Source organism: Carassius auratus, unplaced genomic scaffold (genome assembly GCF_003368295.1).
Source record: "Carassius auratus strain Wakin unplaced genomic scaffold, ASM336829v1 scaf_tig00216558, whole genome shotgun sequence".
Classification (NCBI taxonomy): Eukaryota; Metazoa; Chordata; class Actinopteri; order Cypriniformes; family Cyprinidae; genus Carassius; species Carassius auratus.
The window spans coordinates 16,296-33,856 of record NW_020528631.1 but is presented as its reverse complement, the minus strand read 5'-3'; the positions used below and the strand labels follow the sequence as shown (position 1 = coordinate 33,856).

The 17,561-nt window shown below is 37.2% G+C and overlaps 1 protein-coding gene across 1 annotated transcript in view; it reads right to left on the bottom strand.

Moving 5' to 3' along the window:
* LOC113098418 (estrogen-related receptor gamma-like) overlaps positions 1-17,314 on the bottom strand; it is a 32,150-nt gene extending 14,836 nt beyond the window's left edge. The window contains exons 1-3 of the mRNA XM_026263475.1: positions 17,140-17,314; positions 16,909-17,019; positions 14,564-14,725 (exon numbers count right to left, since the gene is read on the bottom strand). Of these exons, the coding sequence (XP_026119260.1) occupies positions 14,564-14,725; positions 16,909-17,019; positions 17,140-17,314 (448 nt within the window). The remainder of the gene's footprint in view (positions 1-14,563; positions 14,726-16,908; positions 17,020-17,139) is intronic.
* Between the last annotated feature and the right edge of the window lie 247 nt (positions 17,315-17,561).

The window sequence follows — 17,561 nt, the reverse complement described above, 5'->3', positions numbered from 1 at the left end:
CTTCTCTGTAGCCCATTTCCTGCACACGCCTGTGCACGGTGGCTCTGGATGTTTATACTCCAGACTCAGTCCACAATCTTCCTCGGGGTCCGGACACCTCTTCTCGTTGTGAAGCGTTTTTTGCCACACTTTTTCCTTCCCACAGACTTCCCACTGAGGTGCCTTGATACAGCACTCTGGGAACAGCCTATTCGTTCAGAAATTTCTTTCTGTGTCTTACCCTCTCGCTTGAGGGTGTCAGCGATGGCCTTCTGGACAGCAGTCAGGTCGGCAGTCTTACCCATGATTGCGGTTTTGAGTAATGAACCAGGCTGGGAGTTTTTAAAAGCCTCAGGAATCTTTTGCAGGTGTTTAGAGTTAATTAGTTGATTCAGATGATTAGGTTAATAGCTCGTTTAGAGAACCTTTTCATGATATGTTAATTTTTTGAGATAGGAATTTTGGGTTTTCATGAGCTGTATGCCAAAATCATCAGTATTAAAACAATAAAAGACCTGAAATATTTCAGTTGGTGTGCAATGAATCTAGAATATATGAAAGTTAAATTTTTATCATTACATTACGGAAAATAATGAACTTCATCACAATATGCTAATATTTTGAGAAGGACCCTGTACTCACTTGAGTTGTTCCAAAAACTGTTTCTTGAGCTGGATCCTCCAAAACTCTGTTAATGTTCAGAGGTTAAAAAATTATCTTCTTGCATAGTAGTGGTTCATGGTCATCCCACAGAATGGGTATTCCTGATGGAAGTGTTTCTGTTATCTGATTAATTCTGTTGAAGACATAGTTCACCCCAAAAGATGATGTTGTCATAATTTACTCTCCCTCAATTTGTCCCAAACCTGTACGAGTTTCTTTCTTCTGTTGAACACAAAAGATATTTTAAGTGAAGTGACGTGACATTCAGCCAAGTATTAAAGAGTGTTGGTTAACGCAGTTAAAGGTTGCCATTGACTTTGCATAGTATACTTTTTTTTTTTTTTTTTTCTATCATGGAAGTCAATGGCAACTTTCAACTATCTGTTAACCAACATTCATTAAAATATATTTTGTGTTCAACAGAAGAAAGAAATTCGTACAGATTTGGGACAACCCGGGGGGGCGAGTACATTATGACAACATCATCTTTTTGGGTGAATTATCCCTTTAATATTGATGTAAGTGTTGCTTTTATATTTTTTTATTATTTAATGTTGAGTGTGACTGCAAATGGCTGGTATGCACCAGGAACAAAGATGTCATTTCTCTTACGGCTATCGTATTTTACATGTAATCTACTTGAATACTAAGATGGATGAAATGTTTCATAAGGTTTAATCATTTCCCTTATGGCTACTTTACAGTTTTAATTTTTGCAATTTACTGGAATATTAAAATGGATACAATGTTTCAAAGGTTGATTTTAGACTTTGTCTTATGTTTAATTGACAAATAAATTTTCAATAAAAAATGTGTTTCTTTCTTTATTTGGTTTTATTATATTAATTATAAAGGGTAAATGGTGTAAAAAAAAAAGTGAATGCAGCATTTTGATAATTTATAGTCCAATATTAAGTTAAATTCACTTTTACATGTAGTAAACGTAGCACATTTTTTTTGGTAAAATTTCATCCAATATTTCAATTATATCTACTCAATATTTTTTGTTTATTTTACATAGAATTACAGTTGTGGTGTTTTATAATTTTGATTATATCCAATTAATTTTATTTCTCATATAAAGTAATTCAGTTACTCAGATTTACTTAATTTTTTTACTGACAATTACTCAATTTAAACAGTATATTTCATTGATTTCACAGCTTTAAAATTTACTCAATTTTTTTGAGTGTAAAAATGTTTCACCAAAAAAATTGAGTAAATAATAGTTAAACTTTTTACAGTGTACACACAAACTGCCGCAGCGCTCCTCTTAGCTTTTATCACCAGCCGCCTTTCATCTCCACAAACCAACACCAGTTAGAGAGAAGAAGAGAGAGAAATCACACTTTTTAGGAGGGAAAACACATTAACACCGCCATAGCTGTCCACATCCATTTAGCAGCTAAGCAAATATTCACCTGTCAGCGTGAGGCATGCTGCCGTACAGCATTTACCGTGATCACATGCACACCGCAATAGTGTTAAACAGCTGCTGGCTTCTGCTCTACCATTCAATAGACTTTAACAGAATTGAGTGATTTTCCCTCAGGCTTTTCTTTGGGGAAAAAATGGAATGGTATTTTTGCCACTTATTATTTTGTTTCCATTCAGTGAGGAATGTGAGAAACTGAAAGCTATCAGCTGAAGGCTAAAGTTATCAACTGTGTCATTAAACTACCAAAACCTACAAAAGGCACACAAATGCTCTTACATATTATTAGTACATATTATTTAAAAATATACATAAAAAAAAATATATATATTTCACTAAAATGCATCAACTAGCTCAGCCTTATGAAATGGCTTTCTTTTTCACCTGAGGTCAACCACTCTTATTTTTCAACCCGTCTACTTCATTTTCACAATCCAATCAATTACTAAGAGATAACTCCTTCCTACATTTATTTATTTATTTATTTATTTCCACCGAATGTTCTGTATCACCTGGAAATTTGTCATATAAAGAGAGCAAAATCAGTTGCAAAAAATTGGTGTTCACCTCTGGTTAATTAAATTGCCTTTCAAAAAAAGTGCAATAAACACACAACTAAACAAAAATATAGCTTTATTTGAGCTCTCGCATCTTGCTGTATACAATTGGGAAGTATCTGATTGTTTGCTGTTGTCTTGCAGGGTTTGCTCCACCCAGATCGGAGGAGATGCTGAATCATCATGTTAGCACAGCTTCTTGATTCTAATGCACCTAATTAGCAATTGGCAGACTCTTAATTGCATGCATTAAGGCCGATTGGTGGTGGAGATTAATTCTAAATATACCCAGACAGCTGGTTAAGATAGCATGGATTACAGTTCGGACTGTACTTTTCCACTTAATTGCGTATGGAAACGACGCAGCAACAAGCACATGTGCCCTGGTGGCGGACGCGGAGAAGGGCGGCAGCTCCCCGGACTGCAATAAAGCATCAATGGCAGAGGCTCCACAGATGGAGTGACATTAACCACAGCACCGAAAAGCCATTTCCAGCAACGAAATATCAATATTTACATTTTAATGACACCTTTTTCTTATTTCTCCCCAGTGCCTCTTAAGGATTTCAGGTGGAGGGTGATATTATGAATCTAGGGATTGAAATGGATTTGGAGATTTTATTGTTTTTATAAAAGGCATGTTGAACTAATGAGATTATTTATGTGGCAAAAACACAAAACAAACATGTCCCCTTCCTCATGGGGCTCGGTTCTGCTCATCCTGTAGTTCCTGTTTTTCATGCCGATGTTTGCTGAAAAGATAGTAGTTTTGTCCTATTCCTATCAGGAGGTATTAGTGTAGTTTTCACAGAGCTCTAGAGGTCTCCCCTAACTCCTGTGAAAGTCGGACCCTCTGATGAACGCAATCACCGCCGTTCCATCAAGCACAAAAGGATGTGTTAGGAAAGGCCACGAGATGCACGAAGTGAGGGCTTAAGCCTGAGCTTCAGACGTTCTCTTAGTTTGCCACGGCATATAGACAGGAGCGTGAGAGCATGTGTGTGCACATACGGGAGGGGTACGGGGCAAATACTTATACCGATTCATTTGTTTTCCCATGCTGATCGATAAAACCCCTTACCAGGCTGTATTGACAAACCCTATCTCATCTGGACGTCTCGGGAATAAAATAATAATAACACAAGAAAAAAATCTTTGATGATGCATTCTTCTCCGAGACATGGAATAACTGCGATTACTGCAGCATATTATTTATATGCTTAGGGAGATTATATTTGGGAAAAAAACATCCAGATCTTTCCGATAGAGGCCTGACTGCATGGATTAATTTCATACTGGAGGATTAACGTCTCTCGCAAACATGATCTGGCCAGACAAACAGAAGCAGAGGAATGCAATGCATTTCCACAAACACTCTGGTGTCAACAACGCATGCAGGCAGAGAAGGAGTCTTTGATGCCTCCGAGACAAGACATCACCCCATTCCACGGCAATGAGCACCTTTTAATTTCTGCAGAAGCTACGGCTGAAAATCTTAATTAATTGTTCCATACTGCTTCAGGGTCATTATGCAATGTAATAAAAGCCGTGTAATTATGAAATTTTACAGCCATTACTGAGGCTGATAGCTCGTATTTCATCATCAGGCAGGCCGATGGCTTTCCGGGCGCACAGCTCCAAGTGATGGACTGCACACAGATCTATCAGGCCCAAACAATAAGCTGGCCAGGCTGGCGTAATAGCTACCCACAGATGAAGCAAAAGATAAAGATAAACTATAAATCTGCAGCAAAAACCCAAATGCTGTTTAGCGGCCGGCGTGAATGAGCGTTCTTAGCCATGGTTTGATTACATAAATTGGAAATAAGGCCACAGTGATGCATGTGGAGGAAGAAGTCAGGCATTGGGAATTTGTATACAGTATGTGCATGTGAATGGTGAGAATGTGATATAGGATGGCAGTGTACATACTTAAAGGAACAGTTCACCCATATTTTGCATTTTTTCCCCCAGATGTGTTTATTTAGTTTTTTTTATTTTATGGACAAAAAATTATTTTAAAAATATCTTGTATTTCTCAAAAGAATATAGGCTTGGAACTACAAGATGGCGAGTAAATGCCAACATGTTTTCTGTGTGAACTGTCCCTTTAATGCATATGCACAGAAATAAATTAAAATATAGCAATGGACATAAGAGAGCATGCACTCTGAAGTATAGCTATTTCAGAACAGAGAGAATAATATAACAGAGAAATGCATGAAAGCATCGATCATGATAAACACAAGGGCTTATTTGAGTAGGGCCACATTTTATGTTCAAAATATTCAGGAAGGAAAGAATAAGGCAAAAAGAATATGCTGATGCCACTTTGCAAGACACAATGGCTCTTTGGCCTTAGAAGTACAGAAGAGTTTCTGAGAGGGGAGATTCTCTGTACTTTACCTGAGGGACTTCAACAAAGAGGCAGAGAGGAAAATTCAGAAAGGGAAAAAAGGAAAGGAGAACATTTTGGACACCCTGAAGGTAGCAGACATTTAAATGTGAATTTACATTCAAATATGAAATAAGGTGATGAGGAGGAGAAGGAGGACACTTAGATGTTAAGACATCCATGTGTGAGTCTGTGAGAGAGAAGTGAGATTGTATTTGAACCAGTATTGCTTTCAAATCACTTTGAATATGAACTGGCTAAAATCTCATTCAGGATCAACATATGTGGGTCAATGAAAAATAAGTGACCACAATAAAGAAAATGAAAAATCTGAAAAAAAAATTATTTGTATTTAGTTTTACATTGATTTCAAATCATTGTAAAACTAAATACAAATATGTTGAACATTTTAAACAAATAACAATTAAATATTAAAGTAGATAAACATCTTCTATTATCTTTTTATTATAAAATTTATAAAAAATATAATATCTATATATAATGTATATATTATCGTTATCTTATAAAATGTATTTAAAATTATATATATATATATATATATATATATATATATATATATATATATATATATATATATATATATATATATATATATATTGTTTAAAAAAACATTTGTTACATATTAAAAGGGTTTATCATGAAAGAGGTCTGTTAAAATCATTTTATTTATGAAGTGCATTTTGGCATGTATTTTTGGAACATATTAATAGATTTGGAAAAACAATTAAAAATAAATAAATAAAATGAGTGTGTTATTGTCCTTCTAAATGCTTCTGCAGGATTTCCGTAAATCTGCATTTGTGAAGCACTGCTGATCTGCTCTGCGTCGCACTGTGTGAAGAGGACACTTTTTCTCTTTAAAACATAGCCAATCACTTTATTCATAAGCAACACACTGGGCACGACCACACAGAGGCAGAGTCGCCTTGCTACCACATCAATAATAATTTACGTCGTGATTAGACTCGTGTACAGGACTGAGGCAATATGTTGCACATCTTCGAGAGCTGCCTGTTTAACTCACAGCCTCGTTTAAAGGTGTAGATGTGAGCTTATAATTCCTCAAAGCCAACCGACAGCTCATATCCAATCCCATTTTCCAGCCTGCTTACACTCTGATAGAGATGATGCCCCCCTGAACTGATACTTTAGGGTGGGGTATCAGGGGAGGGCCATTTCGAGCCTGTGAGTCTGTGAACTTTGTATGAACCCTTAGACCAAAAACAAAAATCACAATATGATGACAGGCCTTTTCTACCTCCCAGCAAATTTGCTGTTGGAGATGGGAGGACTGAAATAGGGTTTGGTTGGTATAATTACGTCCATCTATCTTTATATTCAACTAGCATATCACAAATTGAAAATACTAAAAATTGACTGTTCATTCTGATGGTTAATGATTGGCGTAGACGCAGCAGTGATTTATTGGCTACTTACTGATGTGACACATTTGCATCTTATTAGATGGAGATTACTAGGAGGCCCTTTCAGATTGCTGGACGTGGCCCTTTACAAACGGCCTGATGGATTGATTTGATTTGCAAATGTAATCAAACTAATAAGAGGGGAAAATGAGCAATAATGCCTTGTTTTTTCAACGGGCAATCACACAGGGCCGCCCCCCACTGGCTGAGGGGTTGGTAAGAATGCAGAGCTGGTGAGAGGCCAGAAGGTTACTGTCACACCTATTCAGCTCTCTTACGGCCTTTATAAAGCAAATGTGTCCTTTACAATGGCCGACACGTGAGAGGACAGATAAACATGAGCATTGTGCAGTGCTTTACACTCACACTCGCATTTGTTTTCACATGAAAAAGCATGATGCAAATCTGACTTCTGCCAGGTGCATTTCCAACAGGCTGAGACAAACGTGTTTACTTGCGAGGTGTGGTGTAAGCTGCCCATTGTGTTTGATGGACAATCACTTCACATTTGCATTGTCTATTAGCAAAAAGGAAGAACAATCAGAACATCTATATTAATTTCAAGGAGGAAATCGATGCTTAAATATGGTGAGCAATAATCACATTGAAGACATATCATGTGCTCTTAACATAATCAATTCCTTCTGAATTTGAAATATATAATATCAAAATAATAACCATTTATCTTTAGAGTCGCAGTGAAGTTTATCAGTGACTAGGGACTTATATATGATCTGTTCCTCACACAAAGATGTCATTTACCTTGGAATATATCATATAGGAAATGCATATAGTGTTGTTATGACATAACAATCTGCTTAAAGATTATCCAAAATTCCTGCTTTAAAAAAAATAAATAAAAAAATAAAAATAAATAACATACAGGTTTGTAAATAAATTAATGTTATTCAGAAATGAAAATGAAAGTGTTAATTTAGCCCCAGTCCTAAGCAACAAAAGTACCATAGTAAATGATTTACACAATAAATGTCTTTTCACAATAAATCGCTGTCCTCAGACTAATTAGACTTTTTGTAACAGATACTCAAAACAAAAACACACACCAAAAAGATGCAGTGAGAAATCAGCTTATAGAAAAAGAAATGGGTAGTCCACATATTGGCATGCAAAGAAAGGACAAATCCATGTGTAATGGGGTAAAAGTAGAGCCAGGCATCATTTAGACACCCGAGTCAATATGTCACAGATTGTAGAGAGCACATTAGTATGAAGATGTACACATCCAGTATTCTGTGCTGTGCTCATTTTCAAAGTAGACTGTGAGCTGACACTGACTTTTCCTTAAAGATATGCCGCAAACAAAACCTTTAGAAGAAAACTACTAATTTCTACCAACTACCTTCCTGTTTTGTCTATAATAACCAATTTTTCTGATTTATATCGCTTCAAAATAATAATGAGAGATGCAACTGAAGAGCGCTTATGTGATCATGACTTTTGAACTATGCTAAAACACCAATATAAAATCTATCTCTTTGGCACACATTTCTCCAGTCCTTTGCTCTGTCTGTACAGCCCTTTTCTCTGGGTGTCAGACTTAATTTAGTGTGTCTCACTTTGCTGAATGTATCAGGAGTGAAACCGCTGCTAAAAGTGAAAATTTGATTTGCTAAAAGGACCTTCGGGCATCTATTAATCAATATTTGCAGTGTGTCAGGCTGAGGGGGGTGATAGACAAGGCCTCATTTAGAGATTGGTTGGAGTGGGGATATCAGGTGGGGGTGGGGGGTGTAACGAATGGGTTTTCTCCTCTCATCCAGGGCAGGGAAGAGGTGGATGGTCCCAAAAATCACATCTGGGAATGCACTGGCAGGCACGCCAGCATCAGCGAGGAGGAATAAGCGGGCTTACTCCAGTTTGCAGATAATTATGTTTACATATGATTAGCTCTTCTTCCAGTGGGTTTCGCAGGGTTAATGAGACAAAACTAGCAAGCACGTTTTAAATCAAAATGAGACTGGAGTGAGAAAGAGGGAGGGACGAAACTGAGAAAAAAGGCAGAGAATGACATGAATTCTCGAGTCTAAAGTGTCACAGCAGATGTGAGCTGGCAGAATGAATTGAATGTGATGATATAGGTGATGCAGCAGATCACATACTGTGGAAAGATGTCAAATCAACACGTCGTGGTTTCACTGGCTGCACTCAAACAAGGCATGACAAGTTTAGAGTGATTCATGAGCAAATGACCCACATGATTCTTACACAACACACACATAAACTGAGTTTGAAGCAATTCGTTTGAATCAGATTTTCTATTTGTTTTGATGGCCACAATAACAAGTTATCTTGGACTTTGATGTATCTGGCTGGCCCTCATGGAAATAAAAATAAAAATAATAAAAATCAGACAGACAATATGACTGGTGTCATACATGTTTTTACACTACCCCCCCCAAAAAAATAGAATTATTTTTTTTAATTACTATTAATTTATTATATTTTTGCAAAATGTACCTTTACACTTTTGTCATATAACTATATATATAAACATGGTAACATTTTATTTTTATGATCACTTATATTTATTTTAAATACTTTATTTAATGATGAATAGCTTTATTATTATAAATAATATAAATAATATTCTATACATGTTCATATATACAAACCCTGAAACAACATACAGAACTAACGAATAATGCTACTTACTATGCAATCACATAATAATTGCTGTTAATATGGTTCATCATCTGGTTGACTACATATATTAATTTTTCTGAAAATTCCTGTCATATGCACATCAAAATTTTGTAGAAACTTAATTTTCTGTAAAGTTTCCTTGCAATGGTTTGTATCATAAAAAGTGCTATAAAAATTGAATTGAATTGAAATGTAGACTTACATATATTAATAGGAAACACTGGTGAGAAATATGCTTTTTTTTTGCTACAACTTCAGGAGTGATTGTAAGACCTCTATTTCCATTGTTTTTTTTCCATCCTGAAGATTAGGGGCTGGGAAGGGGCTTATGGAGAAAGCAAACCTATGCTTTAGATAAATCCCCCGCTCAGCTCCTGATTAAGACATCTCACTGGTTGCCCAACGACTGAGACATGGCGAGAGTGAAATAAATAAAGCATAAAAAAGAAAAAAAAACACCCCTTGCATTCATGGCTGCAGCCTTGAGGCAGTTGTGCACGCTTTGCCAGGGTGACTTTAATTGCTATTGTTTGTATCAAGAACAGGCCGCTAAGCCTGTACACACAGGTCAGCCAATAACAATGACACCTCAATCACGTCTGCAGATTGCACGGAGTAAGCACCTCCTGCTTTTATATATTTTTTTTTTTCTGATGAGGTTTCCGGGCGAATATGCTAATCCCATAGCGTGTCTGTCTTTTGAGCAACGTAATTGTCTTTTATGTCTATAATTATGCTCTGAGAAACCTTGCTGTGATATTTGAGTAGGAGTCGGGCTTCCGTTACTCTCTCCTTCTACTGAACCTATTACGAATGCACTGGTCCTGACAATTGAAGGAGGGAGAGAGAGGCCTGGCTGAGGGAGAGAGGGACAAGAAGGTGTAGAGAACGAGAGAGAGAGAAAAAATGATGGAGGTTGGTAGAGGCAAAGGAATGAAGTGGAGTGTGGCAGTACCTCTGTATCTACATAAAAGAGATTAGAGTCGACAGGGTTCCATTTTACAGCTCAATCATATTGTGTTAGCACGCGCCTATCCACGTGCCAATGAAAACTGAAAGGGAAATAAAGAAAGAGAGAAAGTCCCCGAGATAAGACCAAGAATGGGAGAAACCCAAGCAATTTCAGCCGGCATAAAGGGCCTATAATAGTGAGGGTCCTGTCATGCTAAAAAGCCAGTGCCGGTCCATGCGCTGGCCATTCTTGTAGCCCACTCGTCAAGTCAAGTGAGACTGTCCCCCATTGTGCGCTGCTGTGTTACGATAAGGCATGTCACAACCATATGACAGCACATTTTCATTTATTTTTATAGCTCCTGGCCAGCATGAGGTGACTCTAATTCTATTTACAGAGGTTTTTCTTTTTTCAAATTAATTACAGATGTTTTTGTTCCTTGCTCTTTTTCTTCCTAAATAAAACGAGTGCCTCAAAACTAACACCTTTTTTGTTTAGTTTTTTCTCCAATTCGATTCAGTTTTCCCCATATTTTTCTTCATGTTTTTTTTTTTTTCACCTTTTTCAGCTATACAAACAATTTCAATATATAGTGTAATATTTCCACTACAAGTGCTAAAATAAAACAAGAGCCTGAATACGTTACATATTCATTTGTTTTCGTATGAGTGCACTAATTCTATTTACAGATAAAAGCACAGGTTTTTTATTCCTGCCTTTTTTTCGCTACAAACGTTTGCTCTTTTACTCTCCTAGCATGCAGCTTAAATGCTCAAATAAAATTACAGCCTGAATACTTTAATCTCACAAATGAGATTTCTCACTCTAATCCACATTATGTGATTTTCTGCTTTTTTCCTGTCCTGGTATTGAGTTAATATTACATTTCCAGTTCCTTGCATCTCCCATAATGCCAAGCTTACAGGAACTGACGATTTTGGTCGGGCATCCTCTCTGGCAGTGTGTTTGTAAACCATATCAAATGTTTTCACAGCCTGTATGAGCATGTAAATGATCAGAGGAGGGAGAAGGGGCAAAGCCTCGGCACATTAAAAAAGCAATCAGAAAGGAGCGGCGTGTCTGCGCCGCCGGCGGAGGGAGCTGCCGTCGAGGCGTCTTTAACTCCATTCCGCAAAACACAGACTGCTTCATTATCCACCAGCTCTCTGCAGCATCAGCTTCAGTAATACTGAGTGATGTTTAAATTAGTTTACAATTTGCCTGCTCCTCGCATAGGACAGATCGTAAGCGAAGGCGCTCAGAAATGTCAGTGGCGCTCCTAACCACTGTAACAAATTGTTGCCCGGACGCTGCACACCTAATGACTTCAAATTAGCTTCTGTGCGAGAGGCTGACAGTTTGTTACGTCTGTTAGCATCATAGACGCCGTATCATGAGCCATAAATTGGTTTGGGCTCTCTTAGAGAATGGAGGCTTTCATCAATTTGATTAAAAAAATAAATACTTTACCATAGAAACTTCAGAGACAAATTAGTTGGAAAAGAGAGAAATGCACAGATGGATCTGTGGCAGAATGGTTAGGGGAGGTTAACAGGTATTTCTGATTGTCAGAGGTTAAGGGAAAAAAAATCACTCTCAAATGAAAAAAATGTGTTGAGTAAGAAGATAACTTTATACTGAATCTCACACTTTTCTTTGGAATATTTCATTGGGATACAGTGGCAATCGGAGCGTGAGGAGCAGGAGGAGATGAAAGCCGCAGGAATACTTGCTCCGGAGATGAGGGGGATCCTTCCTCTTCAAACAGACACAGAATTCCCTGCCGAGGTCTAATCATACAATCATCTCTCTTCTGCTGAGCAATCGTTCATACAATGTGAACTCTGAGACTCCTCTGTTTGCTTTCTGAGCAGACATGGCCTACGAAATGAACTAACACATGAACACTGTGCAGAAAAAAAAAAAAAGCTATGAATGTGCAGATGCATACACACAGAGTGGCAGAAGTTCATATACAGCCTGATACTTAAAAAAATAGCGTAAAAAATAAAAGTCTGGAAAGAAATTCTGTTGCTCTTGTATATGGTGTAATGCAATGTGCTATGAAATACTGAGGGTTCAAAATTATTACTATTTTCTTGCAATACATGTTAACAATGAGTAAATTGTGAAATTGAATTAATATTTTACACCACAACTTGTATTTTTGAATTTTTTTTATAAATATGTGCCACAATACACTGATTACTTACAAGGACACTTTCTTGTGACTGGTTTTATGAGTAACAGTAAAAAATGTTATTGAAAGACGAATTTCATGCAACCAAAAGTGCATTTATTTGAGTAAAACCAGTAATATTATGAAATGTGTTTTACAGCAATATTGAGAACTTATATATATATATATATATATATACAAAGAAATCATTCTAATATGTTGATTTGCTGTTTAAAACAGTGCTGAAAACAGATTTGGTGCCTAATATTTATGTGGAAACCTTGATAATTTTTTTTCAGGAATTAATAATAAATAGAACATTCAGAAAAATAGAATTGTTTTGAAATAGCATTTTTGTGTGTGTGTGTGTGTGTGTGTGCGTGACATTAAATGTTTTACTGTCAATTTTAATCAATTCAATGCATCCTTGCTGAATTATAGCATTGATTTCTTTCAAAAAATAACAAAATAAAGAACGCTGGTCCAAAACTATTAAAGTATAATATAAGGTAATAAAAGCATCACACACCGCTGCACTACAGTATGTAGTCTGCTATACTATGTACATGTACTATGTACATAAACGTGCCACATTCCAGAAGTTCCAGCGGTGTAGCTTCCTGCACACAGGGAAAATCCCATAAAATCCACAGGGCAAGTCTGGGTCAATCTGGCATGGAGCAGCAGAAATAACTTCCCAATCCTGCATCTCGTGCCTGGCAGGAAATTGGCACTCTGATGAGCTTTAAGCCCATTTAATGGCTTGTGTGGCACTATTGCCTGGAGCCAGTATTAGGACATTCATATCTACAGCACAAAGCAAACTACAACACAACTTCCTGTGCAACAAAAAAAGGTTTCAATATGGGTTTCTTTTCCTTACTGAAAGTGGATGAATAAATGTGAAACTGCTGTGACACTACCTCTATGTCTCTTCCTCTAAGTTAACCACTCTTACTATTGTCAGATTTGAGAGCTTTCTTTCTCTTTAACTCATATTTTTCTCGCTCCACATTCAGTCACCTATGGGAAGCTCTTTTCAAACAATGAGGACTGAAGTGGGCAACCACTCTCTGTAACCAGGGCTGTCTCAGATTAAATGCAAAAGCTGCTTTGTTAAGAAGATTACTGGAAACTCCTCATTCTGTCTTGTGGAGATTGGCAATAAGCGGTAGAGAGAGGTGTGGGGGGGCACTGGTCTCAATCATGGTCAGTCATGACTTTATCGTTCATGGCTAATGTCAAGAATCCATTCAATAACCCTGCTGGATGGCTGAAACAGCAGGAGAAAATGCCTCCCCTCCTCTCCTGCGGATATTGCACTATACTGAGGAAGGATTTAAGCTAAAACTAAACAAATTGATCCTTGTCTGCTGTCACACAGGGAGGAAAAAGGCTGACCTAAGAAAGGATCACTGGTGGCGTGGGTGAAGGCAAATGCCCTTGATTGACAAGGCACAGCTTTGTTTAGAGTTCAGGAGAGTGTTTGGCACTTGCTGAAAACAGCAATTACTCAAACACACTTCACAGTTTTTGTTCAGAATTTGCACATACAGTGAATCACAGAAGTCTGAGACTACACTGAAATTCTATGTAATTGAAACCTGAAAATAAATATTAACTTTTAGGATAAGCAAAATGTAAAAAAAAGTTTGTATTATTATAAACGATTATATATAGAAAATAAATAAATAATATAATAAATAATATTAATAAATACTTGTAAATGTATAGTGTATTTATACATACAGTGAAATAAATAAAAACGTAAAAAAACGATTTGTGACACTGATCATTCGATTTACTTGCAAAAAAGCACAAGATGCTATTTGAATCACTTTGAAATCATGCTGGGAAAAAATGAATGGAAAACAAACAATAACACAAAAAAATAAATCTAAAATTTCAATTATTTTTCATATTTTATTTCAGCTGTAACTTTCTGTAATAATCATTTGTAATGAAAACATACACACACATACAGACAGTAGCATTTTCAGACCTCTGGACTGCACTTTTTTATGGAGTTGCTTATATATATATATATATATATATATATATATATATATATATATATATATATATATATATATGACATTAATTTTCATGTTTAAACTGACATTTCCATCAGATATTTTATATCAAATTTGACTTTTTAAACCTGTATACAATATCTGGTTTGCTCTTTTTCATCTGGACTGAATGTGTTCTGACCAGACCATCCAATCCATGGTTCACACTGAGAGTTTGTCTGTGGTTGTGTATATTTTTTATCATCTCTGGTCATGTCCTACCTGGGATATGCTTGGCCCAGCCAATGTTGACCACCAGTTCCCTGTCTGCCAGGTCGCAGAGCGTGGTCAGGGCTTTGATGTCGCTGTCGGGCACGGTGGGGTCAGGCATGGCGTAGATCTTCTCAGGCTCCGCCACCAGCAAGTGAGACACAATCTTGTTATCTGCAAGGCAGCCAAAGGGGACTGTATTTGAACACCGAGGGGAGAACAAAGAAACAGATTGGGATTATACAGGCAAGGTCATAGTGTTTGGTTCACTAGCAAAGAATGAAATCAGATAACATGTGGTTGTTTTCTGTGGACCAAGAGACGGTGTTTGTGGTACTAATGCCATTTTTGGTATAGGTATAGGAATGAATGACTGCTGTTTTTTACTTTTGTTAGGAGATTTATTGGTTCAGAGCAGATGTTCTTTGCACATCAAAATGTTCCAAAATAGTTTATCATACAACATCAATCTATATTTTAACATTAACTATATATTTTAATATTAAGAACTTCTGATTTAATTATTCATTTATTTATTTATTTATTATTATTATTATTTTGTTTAGCAATAGGTGAATTTTAAATTGGCCAGATGAAATTAAACCAAAATAATGGAGTTTGAATGGCTGGTGAACAATACAATTTAAAATGTATCAAAAAAAAAAAAAAAAACACATATTAACCAGTTGAAAACCACTGCTGCTTTTTTAATTCACATCTATGATTCTCATTTTGGAGTATGCTGTGAATTGTGCATATAAAGATTAGTGTCTATCTAATCAGAGACAGGATACACATTTCAGATTGGATTGGATTGGTGAGGGAAATTGGAACAGATAACTCGCAACAGCCTTACAGTTAAATGAATTCATTTGCTGTTTAATCATCTATGTCAATGCAATACGATAGACAGACAGAACCTAAATACAAAACTGCAATCTCTGTGTGCGTGTCTGTGTGTTTGCAAGACCCAGATGAATCATTTTGAGCCCAGCATATCTGTGTTTGAGGTCCATGGACAAAACGGGTCACTAAATGAAAAAGCATTAACTTCTGAGGTGTGTGTGTGTGTGTGTGTGTGTGTTTGTGTTGAAAGAGGGGAAGAAATGGATGAATCAGCCCAGCCCTGCTACTCCAGGGAGTGGGGGAGTCTGTAAGTGCTATCTCTAGGTAAATCTTATTTAATGTTTCCCTAATTAGAATCAATGCGACCCAATTTCCAAATCCCATGCCTTTGTTATGTGCAAATAATCAATCAGGTAGGCTGGGACCATGGTTACTTCTCTTACGAGAGGATGAGATAGAAAGGAATGTGAGAAAAGATACAGAGAGCTCAGAGACAGACTGATGAAAGCCTCTATTAATAGGACACTGGACTAAAATATGAAAACCCTCTACAAAACCTAAACATCTGTCTGTATGCCCATGCAAAGGTGTATTCTGGATTACCAAGCTCATAAAAAGAGATCAGTGGGGATTTATGTTAGAAAATATTAAATTAAATGAATACATTTAGCAGACGCTTTTATCCAAAGCGATTTACAGTGCATTCAGGCCAAAATTTTTCTGACATGTGTTCCCTGGGAATCAAACCCACAACCTTTTTGCCATTCTAACACAAAGCTCTACCACTGAGCCACAGGAACACTATATATATATATATATACTATATTTATCTCTCTCTCCCCAAGTCGCCATCTTGCTAGAATACAATAGCAAAGAAAAAATGAACTATTAAAAGTGGGAATTATACATAGAGAATAAGCTTTAAAATAAGTTGCTTTGGGTGGCTGGAAATAAGGCTGAACCTGGAAGGAGCGATCAGTATTAGGCAGAAGGTTATTCAGAGCGCTGTATTCCTAAAATGATTTCTACCACTGTAATAATTATGATTATTTCCACTGCTATCATGCATAAAAGCATATTGTATTCCAGGAGAATATGCTACCATTAAGTAAAAAGGCTTTAGGGACAAATCTGTTAAGCGCTGCCGTGCTGTCTCTTTGCAGAGCAGTCTGACAGCGCGGAAGCTCCGGTATTGTGGGTTTGATGTCTTTGCCAGATTGGATTTAATCCGGATTAGACCTCCCTCTCCCTCTTGCGTTCGCTCGCCCTCCCCTAACACACACACACACACACACACAAACATCTTTGTCGATTGGCTCTGTCATATACTACATCTCTATCTTTCTTTTTTCGTGTCCAGTTTCCTGATGCATTGAAAAGAAGGCAGGTTACTTTATGGTGACATTGAGATATAAGAGATACGATTCTGTGTTTGATCTCTTTTCCAGGTTTGACACACACACACACGCACACACACACACACACAAATTAAATGAATACAATGTTCTTACATGGCTTTTTTGGTGGCAGAGACAGTTGAGGGTTCAAATAGGGGCTGTTTTCTGCATCTATCCGGCGTTTGTACTTCTGTCTTCCACCACGTACACGGTCCAGTCGAACGCCTGATGAAAAAGAGGAGACAAGAAAAAACAACAACATTTACTTATCACACATCATTCTAGAATGAACATGACGTCTTCAGTAAAGCAGTCAGATAACCTGCACTGTCACTTTAAAAGCACTGTGAGGGGAGCGGGCTACTGGGAGCCCGCCATAAACGGCACGGCAGCTGTCAGTGGCCATTTCAGGGATGTGGACAGGAGATGACCAGCTGCTGACAGACAGGGGCACAGTCGCTCTCTCCATGTGACATCCAGACACGCACCTGCCCATCTCCTGCTTGTAGCGCGTGTGCATCTTTAGAGCACTCAGCTCACAGAAAAATAACAGGTAAACAGCAGAGAGACGTGTGTTGCGTTAACGCACAAAAGTGTTGGTGACAACAATTACAGGAGACGTTAACACTCAAGAGTGCAGAGGCGTTCAAGTACTCAAGTACTTGTGTGAAGCACATCACTGTCTTTAAAGGCGTCCCATTCTCCTTCATCAGTCAAAGCTCCCATCGATATTTTCTTCACAAAGAGTGCAAATAAAATGTGATGGG